At 58.5% G+C, this 16,309-nt stretch overlaps 1 protein-coding gene across 1 annotated transcript in view; it reads right to left on the bottom strand.

Moving 5' to 3' along the window:
- Positions 1 to 5,147, bottom strand: part of LOC146586823 (microtubule-actin cross-linking factor 1, isoforms 6/7-like) — a 28,126-nt gene extending 22,979 nt beyond the window's left edge. Inside the window, exons 1-4 of the mRNA XM_085320634.1 lie at positions 5,127 to 5,147; positions 3,823 to 3,972; positions 2,336 to 2,415; positions 1,030 to 1,159 (exon numbers count right to left, since the gene is read on the bottom strand). Of these exons, the coding sequence (XP_085176760.1) occupies positions 1,030 to 1,159; positions 2,336 to 2,415; positions 3,823 to 3,972; positions 5,127 to 5,147 (381 nt within the window). The remainder of the gene's footprint in view (positions 1 to 1,029; positions 1,160 to 2,335; positions 2,416 to 3,822; positions 3,973 to 5,126) is intronic.
- Positions 5,148 to 16,309: the final 11,162 nt, after the last annotated feature.

Raw genomic sequence — 16,309 nt, 5'->3', positions numbered from 1 at the left:
GAGCGGGCGCCCTCGAGCTCAGCCGCAAGCCGCGGGCGGAGGCCGCCGGGGGCTTTGTCTGCGCGGCTGCTGCAGGCGCCGCGGGGCGTTAACATACCCGGCGCTCCTGTGCCTGGCCGCCTCCTGCCCTGCTCCGCTCCCGCTGCTGGAGCTCCGCACCAGCGCGGCATGCGTGCCCGGGCTCCCTGCCCACGGGCCGGCTTCCCCGGGGCATCCCTCCTCAGGCATCCCTGGCTCRGCTGGGCCAAATGGGGGCCTGGACGACAGTGCTGAGCACCCCGAGTTGCCTCTGCACCAAAGGGAGCGCTTGCATGAGCCTCGGGACCCCCTGCTCCAGCTGCGCTGAGCATCCAGCCCCGACATCCCCAGCACCTGGCCAAGGTGCTGGCCAAGCCCACAGGAAATGGGCTGTTCATGGGGCAACGGGCTTGGCTCCCTCGCCAGCAGCGATTCGCTGCCCCCASCATGGGGTGCCTCTCGGGAGCCTGCCTGGCACGCTTCGCAGCCCCAGGTGCTGGGCTCAGGGTGGCATCAGCGCCCCGGGCAGGGGGAGCCCAACACGGGGCACCAAGTGGAGAGCAGTCGGCTGGAATCCGCAGCCTCAGATCCCAGGAGCTGGGTGGGTTTCTCCTCGGCCTCGGCTTTGTCTGCGCCGGGGCCTGGATGAATGGCCCTTTCAGTTTGTGCTGTCATGTGTGCGGAGGGAGCCCGTGTGCTGGCCAGGCCCAGAACAAAAGGAGCCAGCGAGGGACTGTTCGCAGGGCTGCAAGGAGGGGCTGCCCAGGGCAGCCCCTGCCAGCCCGGTGCTCCCYGCTGCCGCTCTGCACAGCCTGGGCTGGTGGGAGCTGGCAGCCTGCGTCAGCCAGGGGACTGGGGGCAGGACACGTCAACGCCCTCTGGATCTCCAGGCAGGGGCGTCTCCCTCTTGGGGGTAGAGACCTTGCCAGCCTCAGCAAATGCCAAGGCCAGGTCCTGCCCAGCTCTGAGCAGGTCTGCAGGCTGCCATCCACCCCAGGACAAGCCGGTTACCTGCAGGGCTGGGCCTTGCTCCGGCACGGCGGGCAGCCTCTTCTCCACAGCGTCCAGCCAGTGCCGCAGGGCCAGCAGCTGCTCCTGCACTTCCAGCCTCCAGTCCTTCCACTCGCTTCGCTGCCACGCTCTGGGGACGAAGCACAGGACACGGGAGGCTGTGGGGATGCATGTCTGTGGCTCCTCTCCCCAGGCACCCACTGCTGGGCTGTGTCGTCTGCAGCCTGCCCAGCCCCAGGCCCCCATGGCTGCTCACGCCTGGGGGAGGGATGAAACCACCCATGCCTGGGGCTGCCTGCACCCCTCTGCCCTCAACACACCCCTCTCCCTGCGCTGCTTTGGGGACACTCAGAGAGCAGCCCTGAAAGAGCCTCCACTGCGCTCTGCACCCTCCTCCTCTTTCCTGGAGAAGCCCCTGCACAGGAACCAGGCACAGGAGACAGGAGAGCGCAGGTCCCCGAGCCTGTGGGGCTGTGGGAAGGACAAGCAGTGCCCCATGCCAGCACACRTGCCAAGGGGGAGTCCGCTCAGCTGCGGGCTGTGCTAACGGGCCAGGGAGCTCCGGCTCGCGGGGATGCCAAGAGCGCTGATGCAAGGGGCAGGCGCAGGCATCATAGCTGTGTTCCTGCAGCAGGGATGTGTTGCCTCTCCCTGCTGCCAGCCAGCCCTACACAGTCCAGTGGCTCTKCTCCCAGCAGGTGCTCTGAACAACTCCCTCACCAGCTTTGCTCCCCAAAACCAGCCTCACACCCCAGCCCTGTGGCCTGGCTGCTCAGCGCTGCTCTTGCTGGAGCTGGCTGCARATGCCTCTCCAGCCACATCTGCCTCTGCCTTGCCGTGCACCAGGGCATGCATGTGCAACCGGCAGTGCCCAGCAGTTGCAAGAGGTGCCCCAAAAGCAGCCCCTGAGCAGCTGCCCAGCCCAGCAAGCCTCTTGGCAGTGGGTGCCCTGCAAGGGGGCATGCCAAACACCCACAGCATCAGTCTGGCCTCTTCCTGACTCTAGGATCTGCAAGATAAACCCAGTGCTCAGGCCTGAACCTCTGGCACAGGCTTAGCGCTCCTGACCCACCTCCCAGCTCTCATCCTGTGTGGGAAGCAATGAATACCTGCATTTAATGCAATTCCTGCTCTGCACACTCTGACCTGTGTGTCTTTCCTGACGGATGATCCCGGTAGGGCGGGATTCCCCCCAGCTCCTCTCAGCACACAGATGCACATGCACACACATGCAGGCTCCAGGCCCTGATCTGCACCTGGTAAAGGTGTCTTTGCTCATCTCGCTATGCCCAGCAGAGATTCATACCTCTCCATCTCCTCTGCATCTGACGACGACCCCTCCACACTCTTTCCAGGGAGATCAGCGTCATCCACAGCAAAAAGCTTCTACAAAGAGAGCAGAAGGAAGGGGTGGGGAATGAGCTTTTCTGGCTGCTGTTGGCACAGGGGTGTCAGTACCTAGTGGACAGCATAGCTGGAGGAGAGCATGATACATGGGCTCGTCAGAGGCATGCGGATGCGCACAGAGCCGCGTGGGTGATGCTGGGGTGGGTGGTGTGGGGGCTCAGCCCCACCACCTTTCTGAGGATGGACCTGCAGCCCAGAGAGCAGGGGGCTCCGGTGGTGCTGCCCTCTCTGGGATTTACCCCCCGCACACAGGGTGGCTGCCGCGCCCATCCTCACCGCACACCAAGGCAAAGCATCCCTTCCGACCAGCTGGCTGGGACCCCAAACTCTGTCCTCTCCCACCAGAATCACCTGCAAGTTTTTGGCTCTGCACATCTTGGTCTCCTTCACCAGGTTGAGCACTGTTCAACTCAGCAGCTCCCACAGTGCTCTCAAATTTCCTGGCYCTTTTCTATCTGGAGAAATTCTCACCTGCTCCCAGCTAAACCTTCCAGCCCCTTCTGCTGTTGTCAGTGGCTGATCCACATCATTGCACTACATCTGGCCTTGGCAAAGCCACGAGTTATAGACCCTGATGCTGTCCCAGCACCTGGTTGATATCAAACCCAGCCACAGTGAACCACAGAATCACAAGATGTTTGAGGTAGGAAGGGACCTCTGCAGATCGTCTAGTCCAACCCTCTGCTCAGGCAGGGTCACCTAGAGCATGTTAGATAGGGTTGCATCCAGGCGGGCTTTGAATCTCTCCAGAGAAGGAGACTCCACAACCTCTCTGGGCAACCTCTTTCAGTGCTCGGTCACTTTCAGAGGAAAGTTTTTCCTCATATTCAGGTGGAACCGCCTGTGTGTTCAGTTTGTGCTTGTTGCCTCTTGTCCTGTTGCTTGGCACTACTGAAACAAGTCTGTCCCCACCCTCTTGACACCCCCCTCCCTCTAGATATTTGTAGACATTGATAAGATCCCCCCTCAGTCTTCTCTCCTCCAGGCTAAACAGCCCCAGCTCTTGCAGCCGTTCCTCACAGGGGAGATGCTCCAGGCCTCTGATCATCTCTGTAGCCCTGGAAACCATCCTATAACCACCTTGCAACACTTTCCCTCTCACCAGCACAGTCCTCCGCAAGCTAGTGCCAAAGCCTGGCTCTACRCCAGGCTGGAGAGAGAAAAGCACCGAGATGCTGAGGAGGAGTGGGGCTGGGGACTGCTCTGCACCCTGAAATCCAGCCTAGGTCTCACACTAGTCCAGGTCAGGCAGGATGCACCAGGCGAGCCTTGCTGGGCCAGGTGAAAACCCCATCACCAGCATTTCCATGCTGAGCAAAGTTTGCCTCATGGCAGAAAAACTGCCTGGAGCAGCGCATAGTCTGGGCTGCTGGAAAGCAGGTTCACCATGCCGTGTTGCTGTACGAAGGGGTGAGCAGGACACTGGTGCATAGGGGTATGGGAGTTCCCAAATGCCCCACTCATCTGGGAGCAGCAAACTCCCCAGGGCTCAGGGCTGGAACACTCCTGGAGGGCTGGCAATGCTGCAGGAGCTGGCTGAAAAAGGACCACACAGTTGGGCAGAGAATTACGGAAAATGCCTTATGAGAGGCTTGAAGTGATCCACTTAAATTGTCAAGGAAGTCAAGAAGAGGTTAAGTTGCAGCAAGTATGAAATGTTCTGAGTGCTTCTAAAGGCTTTTATCTGGCAGAAAAGGTGTGAGAACCACTTAGAGAAAACTGAAGGCAGGTGCACCATGAAACTGGTGTGAGCAGCAGCTAGTGCTTTGGAAAGTGCAGGGGAAGAGGTTGGGAACAGCACAATCTGGTGATACCTCCAGCTCTTGGCAGTCAGAAGCAGAGCCATAGAATGGCTGAGGCTACCAGGGATCTCTGGAAATTGTCTGGTCCACCCCCTGCTCAAACAGGGTCAACCAGCACAGGTTGATCAGGCCCTTTTCCAGTCAGGTATTGAATTTCTCCAAAGATGGAGACTCCACAACCTCTCTGGACAACCTGATCCAATGTTCAGTCACTGTCACAGTAAAAAAAAAAAAAAAAAAAAAAAAAAAAGGTCTTGTAGGTCTTGTCTTATGTTTAAGTTATATTTCCTGTTTAAACAAAATTTCCCGACCATTGCCTCTTGTCTTTCCACTGGGCACCACTGAGAAGAGTCTGGCTCCATCTTCTTTACATCCTCTCATCAGATATTTTTACTCATTTATAAGATCCCTCCTGAGCCTCTCCTTCTCCTGGTTGCAGTCCCAGCTCTCTGAGCTTCTCCTCATGTGTCAGATGCTCCAATGTCACCTTCACAACCCCTCACTGGACACATTCTATTATGTCCATGTCTTTCTTGTACTGGGGAGCACAGCACTAGACACAGTGCTCCAGATGTGGCCTCACCAGTGCAGACTAGAGGGGAAGGATCGCCCTGCTGGTAATGCTCCTCCTAGTACAGCACAAGATGCCATTGGCCTTCTTTGCCATGAGGATATGTTGCTGGTTCATGGTCAACTTATTGTCCATCAGGACCCCAAGGTTCTTTTCTACTAAGCTGCTTTTCAGCTGATTGACTTTCAGCTGATCACAACCTTCTAAGCCCAGCAGTTCATTCAGTTTCTAGTCCACCTCACTGACCACTTATCTAAACTCTTCTTCATCAGTGAGTCTGTGAGGATATGATAGGAGACAGTGTCAAAAGCCAGTACCGGTACAACATCCTCATCCATGGAGCTAGTAATTTCATCATAGAAGGCTATCAGGTCGCTCAACATGATTTTTCTTTCATAAATCCATGCAGATTACACTTAATCACCTGCTTGTCCTTCATATATTTGGAAACAGCCTCCAGGGGGATTCGCTCCATCACCTTCCCAGGGATTGCTGTGAGGCTGACCAGCCTGTAGTTCCTCAGATCCTCATTCTTGCCCTTTTTGAAGGTAGGGGTGACAGTTGCTCTCTTCTAGTCCCCGGGAATCTCTCCTGAACACTCTGATCTTTCAAAGCTAATCAAGAGTGGCCTTCCAAGGACAGTGGCCAGCTCCATCAGCACTCCTGAACGCATCTTGCCAGGACTCATGAAGATGATTACATCCTATTTGTTTAAATGTGTACTAACCTGAATCTCCTGCCCCCAGGGCAAGTCCTTCTTGCTCTAGACTTTTCCACAGGTCRTGGAGGCCAGGGATTTCTGATGGCCAGTCTTTCCAGTAAGACTGAAGCTAAGAAGCCACTGAGTACCTTGGCCTTTTCTATGTCATTTGTCACCAGGGCTCCTGCCCCATTCAGTAGTGAGCCCACATTTTTCCTTGTCCTCCTTCTGCTGCTGATGTACCTGCAAAGGCACTTCATATTCCTGTCCTCATATTCAACCATTTCGTGTCCCTCACCAGATTCAAGTCCAGATGTACTTTGGCTTTCCTAGCCTCATCCCTGCTGCCTTTAATTGATTTACTGCTCATTGGGATGGACCAGTTTTGAGCTTGGAGGAGACGATCCTTGAATATCAGCCAGCTCCCTTGGACTCTTATTCCCTCTATGGCCATATCCCCTGGGATTCTTCCAAGCAGGTCTCTGATCAGGCCAAAGTCTGCTCTTCTGAAGTTCAGCGCTATGATCCTGCTATTTCCATTTTTTCTTCTCTCAGAATCCTGAACTCTACCATTTCAAGGGTAATGAAGCCAAGGCTGCCCAACTTTCACATTCCTCATAAATCCTTCTTGTTTGTGAGTATGAGATCCAGTAGAGCACCTCTCCTCATCAAATCCTTGATCACCTGAGTTAGAACTTTGACACCAATACACTCTAGAAATCATGTGGATTGCTTATGCCCTACCACCTTGTCCCTCCAAGGGGGTCTTTTACCAGGGTGGTAAAAGACCTCCATGAGGATCAAGGCCTGAAAACATGAGACTTCTTCCTGTTGTCCAAAGAGGACCACATTTAATGTTTTTCTTCCTGACCAGGTAGTCTATAGCAAACACCCACTATTATGTTACCTGTGCTGGTCCACCCACTAATCCTGACCCATAATCCATGACTCTCAGCCAACCCCTCACCTGTCCCCAGGCAGAGCTCCATGAATTCCCACTGCTCTCCTACATGAAGGGGCAACTCTCCCTCCTCATCTTGGCAGTCTGTCCATCCTAAGAACCTGTATCCATCAATCACACCACTCCCACTGTGTCAACTATCCCACCACGTCTCCATGATCTCAGTGAGATCATAGCCCTGTAACTGCACACAAATCCCTAATTGCTCCCATTTTCTCCCATGCTGTCTGCATTAGTGTACAGGCACTTCAGAGAGGCACCCAAGTGTGATGATTTCCCAGAAAAGATACGAGAGCTTTCCCCATCATGTTGTTCTCCCTTGGTTATGTGCATATGCTTGGGGTGGTCCTCTTCAGCCCTGAATTGCTGATTATAAAGTCTGTCTTGTCCACACCTGCACCTTTTGCTTGCCAGCGCCATCCACCACTTCCTGACTTGGCCGTTGGTCATTTGCTCCCTCACCACCGTTCCTAGTTTGAAGCCCTTCTCATCAAGTTGGCTGTCTGTTGGCAAAGGTGATTTTGCCTCACTCAGTCCAGACTTGAGCTTCCCTAAGCCAGAGGAGACCTCAGCATCATGGTGTGAAACAGCCACAGAGGGACATGCCCCYTTCTGCCCTCGAACGCTTCTTCCCCAGGCCCTCTTGTCACCGGTGAGGTGTCACTTAGGCTGTCCAGATGGAATGCAAACACCATGCGAGGAGCAGAGGAATAATMTAAGCATTGAAAGCACCCAGACTCCACTACTCCCCATGGCTGTCCAAGGAGAATGATCAGAACCTTGGCCCCAGAATAGAACCCACCAAGACAAGACTCTTCCCAGAACATCTTGCAAACTAAAGGGGTTGTTTTCCAAAAGGATACGGGCCTCATTGCAGGATGCAAGGGAAGAGCATTGGGGCACTGTGCAGAATTTATTGTTGGATATTTTAGCAGGATGGTGGGTATCTACAAGAATTACCATGGGGTGTTTAGGGGCAGGATCAAAGGTGGGGAAAAGGAGACATCAACGTGGAATGGCAAGGAAGCATGGGAGAAGAGGAGAAGCAGCTAAAGAGGCTGAGTGAGTATGAATAGGGAATTGGCCAGTACACTTTTCTGAGCCTGGCACTGATCACTGCAGTCTATCCCACAGGGTCATTAAATCCCATCTCTAACTATCTTCTCTGTGGATGTACTTTCCTTTCTTATTGTGTGTGTGAGGCAAACTCAACCTGGACTAGCTGTCAAGTAGGATAGAGGTCTGAGTACCAGCAAGCATGTTGGACCCACTGGAGCAGGAGCACAAACCTCACAGGTCCAGATACCAGCAACTGAGGGAGGTGGGAGGTGCAGAGGCCAACTTCTGGGAAGACTGAGCAGCTAGTACCAGCTATGGGAGTGACCCACAGGGTGGGCATATGTGAATCTTCCCGCCCCTGCTCAGCCCAGGCAGCTCTGCCTGCAGCTCTCCTGCCTCTTGGCCTCTCCTCTCAATATCCGCMGTCCCATGAGTAAATCCCCTTCGCTCCCTAGGTCCTTTCCTACCACCTTCAGCATGTTTGGTAACAAGTTCATCCCTGAGAGAGAGTCAAGCTCTGCTCCCCACATCGACTCCTTCGTCCCTCTCAGAGGTCCTCCCACCCTGGCCCACTGTCCCATGTCCCTCCTACTCCATCTCCCTGGTTACCTGTGCAGTCTCCATCTCGCAACTGCACAGCTCCTGGTGCTCCCCCATGCTGTGCTCCTCAGGGGATGTCCCTCCAGCAGCACCATTCCACCGCTGTAATCCCAAAGCTGTTCCTCTCTTGGGTCCTTCCACCACCACCCTTGGAGTGGACCCTTCCCACCCAGCTGTCCACTTGTGCCACCACCCTCTCCTCAGTCAGACTCTGCGCACACTTTGCCCTGCACACGCCTCAGACCATCCTGCCCGGGCCTCAGCACAGCTATAGCCATGCCCCCTGTGGAGCTGTGGCCCCTGTGCGCACCCGTCCCCACTCATCCTGAGCTGGAGGGCRTGGTCCAGCTCGGCCCCACTCTGCCCAGTCCCATGCGCGCACATGCAACTCTCCTTGCCAGCTGCCATCGACCTACGCCTGCACAGGCAACACACTGCCTGCCGGCTGCACATCCCGCTGCATCCCTCCACTCCAGCCGAGCGGCTCCCACCTGCCCCAGGGCCCGGTTTGGCCAGCTGCTCCCCACCGGTGCCCCACGCTTGGCACTGGGTCCCAGCTGCAGGAGCAAGCTCATCCAACTCCCATGCAGCAGCCTGGGAGAGGTGCACTCCAACACACACTGGACCAGCTTGGCTGGCACCGGGGCGAAGACAGCGGGCTGCAATTTCTGCCCAGAGCCCCGGCTCCCTTGGGACACCGCTCTCAGGGTCACAGCCCCAGCTTCCCCCTCCCTCATCCCYGCCACTGCTGCAGAGCTACTTTCCCATCTCTCCTGCACAGCTCCTTGGGCTGACGGTGCTCAACCAGCCCCACAACCACCCCATTTCCCTCCCTGATTTGTTCTTGCCCCGAATCTCCGCATACCCCTCTGCCGGGTGGCTGCTGCCTCCRCTCGGGGCAGCCAGTCTCCGCTGGCAGGTGGGACTGGGGGAGGTGGGAGAGGATCATCTTGTTTTTGAGGCTTTTCCAGCATTACAAGCCAAACCCAAATCAGTCTCCAGCAGCCTCCACATCCACCCTGGACAGTGGAGCCCGCCAAAGGTGGAGGCACAAAGCGTTGGCTGCTCCAATGAGACGACGGTGCCCAGGGGTGGGAAGCGCCTCCTGAAGGACCCCAGCAAGCGCCTTGGTGCGGCGCGGGCGGCCGTGCTGCGCACACAGAGCTGGCTGTGCCTTGCACACAGTTGTGCGCGTGCAGCGCACGGCACCGGGGCTCCGCAGGGTGCTGGGGCTGTGAGTGTCCGTGCGCAATATGCCGCACCCCTCCCGCACAGGCCCGTCATTAGCAGAGCTTTTGGGGAGCGTTTTGTGCCAGCCCATTGACTGCAGGTTGCCGAGCCTGACTACAGGCAATGATGTAACCGCCGTCCGTGGACACCTGGCAGCAGCGTGGCTGCGCAYGCAGCCTGCGGGGAAGGTGAGCTGCCCCAGGTCCCCACGGCCCTTGATACCTCCCTTGCTGCTTGCAGGGATTTACAGGGGCTGGCAAGTGTGCCCAGCTGCACGGGGGCTGCTGAGCCTGACCCCCCTGCAGCAGGCAGAGCTCCGGCGCGGCCGAATGCGTACATCACACAGGTCAGGCAGGCTGTGCCAAGGAAGAAGCAGGCTCCAAAATGAGCTGGGGGTGCAGCGAGCGCCCTGGGAGTGGGACCACCCTCCTGGGGCTGGGATGTCAGCAAAGCTGTGCCCACACCCTGTGCAGCTCCGGCCACGGTGCGGGTGAGCTGCATGGAGGCACAGCCGCCCCATGGGGCAGGAGCGCTCCCACGGCATCCTTGGAGCTGCACGTGGCCGCCCTCCCTGCATCCCCGGGCACCGCTGCCCCAGCCCCGGGCCGGGGCATGCTGCCGTGCTGCACGCCCTGCCCCTCTGCACCACCCACTGCCCCTCGCCTGCAGCTCCGCCTGGGACCGGCGTCTCCAAGCCGGGATCGTCCTTTGTTTCTGTGCCAGAACCAGAAGAGCCGGGGTGGCAAGGCAATAATCATAAAGATAACACACTAATGGCCATAAAAGCCCTTATCYTGCTGTCAGTCATGGCACTGTGGGGAGGGGCACCAGACTGAGCATGCACAAACCCATCTGCAAGGGGTAGGGGTGTCCCCAAGGCCCCCCGACTGCACCTCCCACAGAGACCAGCTGGCCGGAGCCCAGGCTCAGCACACCGTGCAGCACCCTGCCCATGTGGCTCCTGCTTGGCCACACTCAGCATCACCAGAAGGGCTGAGACAGCCCAAGAGCATTGCTGGGATGGAAAAGCAGAGCTGCAGAATCGGCACCGTGCAAGAAACCCACTGCGGACAGAACAGACCGGTGGAAGGGGTCAAAGAGCAGGGCCACCAGCGGCCGTGAGCCTTGGGTGCCACCGCTGAGGGCACTCGACGGGGCCATGTTTTTGCTATTAGGTTGTGCTGAGCCTGCTGATCTTGTTCAGAGCCTTCAGCTTGCTCAGGCTCAGGTGCTGTGAGCTCAGCCATTTGCCACAACGCAACCAGAAGAAAACACCAGGTTAAAAGTGAGCCCACGAGCTGCACATCTCCCTGCAGGGACACRGAAGGAGGGGGACCATGGGGGTGCCAGTGGCTGCCCTAAGCTCGCAGCAGGAGCTGCCTACAGGAGAGGTCACACCATGTCGATACCCAAGAGCTGAGGTGCACGCACTCCTGCATGGTCCTAGGAGACTTGCAGGTAACCTCTAATTAGCCCTGGTAAGGCTTTGCCAAGGCAAGGACACCTGGCAAAACATAATGAAAGTGAGCAGTATGCAAGGCTGTGCATATTACTGGGAATCTCAAACAGGAAAAATCAGAGAGCGTGCAGCAGGAAAGCAAGTGGTGCCAGAAGCTGCGGTCCTCAGGCTCCAGCCTTCCAGAAAAGGGGCTGCATCCAGCACAAAAGCCTGCAAACATGTGCACAGGGAGGAGGAAGTGGAGACGACAGCCCGATCGGAGACATTTGTCAGAGGAGCAAGGGGCCCCATGCACAAAAGCACACGGACCGTTAGTTCGTTTTTGCCAGGAGCAGCTGCTGAGATGCAGAAACGAGAGCATGATTGCTGTGAGAAAGGCTGCAGGGGGTAAAGCCTCAACGCAGCTCACAGCAATGCCCCAAGGAGCATGATGAAATGAAATCTGAACACAAGGAGGGGAGCTGGTGGATGGTCCCAATACTGGTCTGTCAATGTCGTGCGTCGACTCTGCCTGTAATGGGAATGGGCTGGGGAACCATGGGGAGATAGAGAACGCAGTCTGATTAGGGAGCAATATAATGTTACTGCAATGCCCAGGAGGACCCGACCAGCCAAGGCAGCAGCTCCAGACAAGAYATCAATAATGCATCTGTGTGGGACCAGCAGCAGGTCTAAAACCTGGGAGAAAGCAGAACATGCCACGGGGTGCCCTGGGCCAGCTGAGTGCATCACCAGGCTGGGGCAGTGGTCAGGCTGCTGCGGGGGTGCACAGCTCTGTGGCAGAGCCAGACCTGGGCACCAGCACCAGAGCTCCTGTTGGGTGAGGCTCACAGCAGAGCTGCCGCAGTGTTGCACTGCAGCACGATGCTTTTGCCAGCCTGGTGCTGCCCACGGGTCTGGATGGGGCAGAGGCAGGGCAGTGTCATAGGGGATCTCTGGGAGGAAGCGACAGCTGCAGCTGCTGAGAAAAGTAACCATGGATGGAGGTCTGGTCAGCAGCTGTTGGGCAAAAAAGGGGAAATGGAGCCAGGCTGGTGCTGTGCACCCAGCAGACTGCCTGGCCCAAGCTTTYGCTGCACGCGGAGAGGTTTCCGAGCCACCAGGCTGCGAGCCCCTGTGCTGGTGTGCAGAGGGCAGCCTCGGCCAGGCGCAAGGGTTTGGGTTAGGGCTGCAGAGCAGCACCGGGCTCCTTGGTGGCTGTGCGTAACCATGCCATTTGCTTTATGCCCTCTGCAGTGCACCAGCRGCAGAGTGGCAGTGCCTGGCTGGAATAAACCCTTACGCTGCCTGGGCTCTTGCACTGGTGACAGGTCCCGGCCGAGCACAGTCAGGTCCTTGGGACAAGGGAATCCATCCCCCTGCCCCAGGTCCATGTACCCTCAGCTGGGTGGGACGGGACTTTCCCACATGCGCTGAATGTCTTCACAAGTGTAAGAAAGACCTGCTGCCAGGACCAGATGGGGAAGATGTGAGCGATGTGTGGGCAGAAGGGGCAGCAGTGGGGTCATGGGGTAAACGTGGAAGGATCCAAGTCCAGACCCAAAACACCAGGTTTATCCTCTGGCAGAGTCCAGAACAGAATAAATCCACCTGAGAAAGGTGCCACTAGGGCAGAAAGGATCTGGGAAGGCGCTCCTCAGGAGTTAAAGTGCACCAGAAGCTGGGGGCACTCACGAAGAGTGTCAGGAAGAGAGAGATGTTTGTTCACACTCCAAGACTGAATAAGCACAGAAAAAAAAGACCGTCTTCCACTGTCTTTCTCTGAGAATGAGCGTCAGTGTCTTGGTGGCCGTGGCAGCATGGCTCGGGTATGCCAGAGGGAGGCTCTCTGCGCGTGTGCTCACTGGAGGCGCTGCATGCGACACTATCTGCAGCAGTGTGCGCACCAGCAGGAGCCCATGGCCCTGTGCTCCCTGCAGCACCAGCCACGCAGCCCGGCTCTGCCCAGAGCCCGCACTGGTGTCCCGTGTGAGCTGGCCRAGCCACAAGATGCATTTTGGCTGCGACCTCACCTCACCCTGAGGTCCAGTAGACATCGGCGCTGGCACAAGGGAGGGAGTGGGATGGTGCGGTCAGGGTGCGGGATCGTGGCAGCTCTGGCGCAATCAGCAGCACCCACAGTCCTGCAGCACAACGGCCTGAGGTCCTCCTGTGCCGTGCCCTGCTCACTGCTCCCTTTGCAGATGTGTCCTCCTCCCTGGGCAGGAGCATGCTGCCAGGAGTGCACCAGCCCTTTTGCCAAAATGCAGCTATGGGRTCCACAGGCCATGCAACTTGTGCAGAGCCCAGGGCCTATTTTTGCCCAAAGTGGATGAGCATTTGACAAGGGTGCAGAGTTGCATCCAGAACTATGTTATGGATATACTGCTGTGCTAGAGAAAGGCCATCTTTGGCGTGGGAAAGCGCTGCCTTAGCCCTGGGTTCGCTCCCACTTCTGGGGGTGGCCTGCCTGGAGGAGGCCGTAGCAGGCAGGGGACGTATCCCAGCTCTTTGCACAAGCATGGGTCGGTCTGATGCAGGGTCTATGAGCATGGCCACAGTCAGCACAGAGAAAGCTGTCTGTGGGGCAGTGGGTCCACAGTGCCCATGCTCCTCCCCACTGCCCCCAGCCCCACATGCCAGCGGGAAATGCTCTGCAAGCAACAGTGCCTAAAAGCTGTGAGATGCTGACCTATGTCCAGCACAAGCTTGCTGCAGTGCATGGCAGATAAAGCCCTGGCTATCGCTGCCGGAGAGTCTGCCCCAGACACGGGGMAGAGTCATGCCTGCACCAGCTGGCCCTGGTGCCCCCATCCTGCAGATGTGCCGACAGGGAGACGAGGAGCAGCAGACCCAACCCTGTGTGGGCACCAGGAAAACCGTGCTGAGCAGCACCCTCTCCGCAGCGGACCAGGGTGCCRATCCCTGCAGTCGCGCAGACCCATACATGCAGCTGCTGCCTCCCCCGGCACGCTGCGGGGGGGAGGGGGGTGCAACAGCCAGCCCGGATCGGCTGCCGGCTGGGGACGGCCAGCAGGCACAGCGGGCTGTGCCGGCTACGTCCCCGGACATGACAAGCAGAACAAACGGATTTAGAGCTGCCTGACAGCAGYGACGCCGGTGCCTTGGGAGAGCAGCACAGGTCCCTGCTCCGTGCGGGGCCCCGCGGCCGCTCGCTCCCGCCGCTCTCCTTGGCAGAGGACGGGGAGCACGGACTGCACTACGTGTCGGCACAGAGAYGCAGGCGCCTTGCTGTGACCCCAAGTTGTCCTTGGCCAATGCACATCAGTATTTAAGCAATGAAGGCAGGGACCCACGTGCCAACCCAGCTGCAAGCAATGGGTTTTTGCCTCGGGCAGCAAGTGTGCAGAGGCAATGGCGAGACACAGCCCGGGGTGGGGGGGGCTCCGGGTCTCTGCACGTGCGCGGGAAGCAGAGCTGGGCAGCTTATCTCCTTAAAGAAAAGTTCAGCGCCCCAGCGAAGGGGGGGGCGTGGGAGAGACCGGCCGTGCTTTGTCCCTACTTGCTAAACTGTACAGAAAGTTCCCACAGCAGCGAGCGGCTCCAAAGACGGGCTTGGAGCGCAGCGCCAGGCAGAGCCCAGGGCCGCGGGCTCACGGGGTTGGCAGCTGCTCTGTGCCAGCGGCCAAGCCGGCCGCCCGGGGCCTGCKCCACTTCTGCTCGGGACGGATGTCACTTGGGATGCACACTGCTCAGGAATCACACTGTTTGGGATGCACAGMGCTCGGGATACATGCTCCTTGGGATGCATGCAGCTTGGGATGCACACCACTTAGCGTGCATGCTGGTTGAGATGCACTTCCTTGGGATGCATGCCGCTCGGGATGCACATCGCTCAGAGAGCCACACCACTTGGGACGCATGCTGCTTGGGATGCACACTGCAGGCCCCAGCCACACTCTGGCCCGTGGCTGGCAGTCCTGGGGCCACCGTTGCTGCCAGCAATGGGAGCCTCAGTGGTGCGCGAGCAACCCCCGCGCTCGCAGCAATCACATCCACAGGCAGGGCAGAGGGGCCGGCAGCACAGCCGTCTGCATGCAGACCAGCTCAGCGGCCGCGCACCTGGGTGTGCAGCGCGGCGGGTTCATCTGACGAGATCGTTATGGTTGCAGCTAGTGTTTTGTGTAAGTTGGTCACAGGCTGTTTGCAAATGTTTGTGTGCATACCGYGGCTCGCTCAGTAGGCAAACGTATACTAACCAGGGCTGACTGACAGCTATTATTAGCGTGACATTCAGCATTTTGCATACTACCGCCCTGAGGTTTTAACGCTGCGCAACAGTTTAGCTTGGAGGGCCTGAAAGGAGTGAACTCTGGCCTGCTTGTCAGCGAGGCGAGCTAAGCTGCAGTGCATTAAAAACGGGAATATAATAGAGTTATCCATCATAATTAGCCTGGCCCAATTACACACTCTCTCTGCCGTTCCCGGCGCACGGCGCGGCTCGGCGGCTGCTGCCGCCGCCCAGGGCTGAGCCGCTGCTGCCGCCGGCCCCAGGGCTCCCTCGCGCGGCGCCCGGCGGGCTGGGGCGCGTCGGTGCAGTGCAGGCGATCGCTTCGAGGACTTGCCGCGCGCAGGAGGCGGCAAGCGCGGCGGGGGCCACGAGCGAGACCCAGCGGCACGAGCCTGGCGGAGGAGCCGTAGCGAAGGCGAGCCAGAGAGCAAATCCTTCGTCAGCAAGCAACGGGCAATTAGGAAAACACAGGCATGGCCAACCCGGACCTTGCAACTGAGGAGGATCGGGGCGACCAGGATCCTAAGGGAGGAGGATCGGGACAAACACAAGGATTTTCAGACAGGAGGGGGCCTGTGGGACCACGTGAAACTTTTTAAGGAACCAAGGGGGACGGAGCGCTGGGAGGAGAGGGGCTGCCGTGGGCGAGTGCTTCGCTTGCCCGGCCAAGCCCCATCTGAGCACTGCGGTCTGTCCCTGCTGATGGATAAATCCCTCCTGGTCCAAGCGTTCCTGCCCCACATGAGCGCTGCCGGCTCTGGAGGCAGCGCTGGTGCTGGCGTGGGGCAGCCCTGGGGCTGGCACAGGGCACACGTGGGGCAGCCTTAGGGCTGGCACGGGGTGGACATGGGGCAGCCCTGGGGCTGGCATGGGGTAGATGTGGGACAGCCCGGGGCTGGTGCAGAGCACATGTGGGGCAGCCCTGGGGCCAGCATGGGGGTGTGATGGGGCAGCCCTAGGACAGGAGAGGCCTGGAAGTGGGGCAGGCCTGGGGCTGGCATGGGGTGGATGTGGGGAAGCCCTGGCGCTGGAGCAGGCCGGACATGGGGCAGCCCTGGGGCTGGAGCGAACTGGACATGGGGCAGCCCTGCAGCCAGCACGGGGTGGATGTGCGGCAGTCCTGGGGCTGGAGCAGGGCAGGTGTGGGGCAGCCCTGGGACCAGCGCAGGGTGGACATGGGGCAGCCCTGGGGCCGGCGCGGGGTGGATGTGGGGCAGCCTTGGGGCTGGAGCAGGGTGGACGTGGGGCAGCCCTGGGGCC

This window comes from Rhea americana, unplaced genomic scaffold (genome assembly GCF_003343005.1).
Source record: "Rhea americana isolate MKP2758 unplaced genomic scaffold, rheAme1 scaffold_649, whole genome shotgun sequence".
Taxonomy (NCBI): Eukaryota; Metazoa; Chordata; class Aves; order Rheiformes; family Rheidae; genus Rhea; species Rhea americana.
This window is presented reverse-complemented; position numbering and strand designations above follow the sequence as displayed.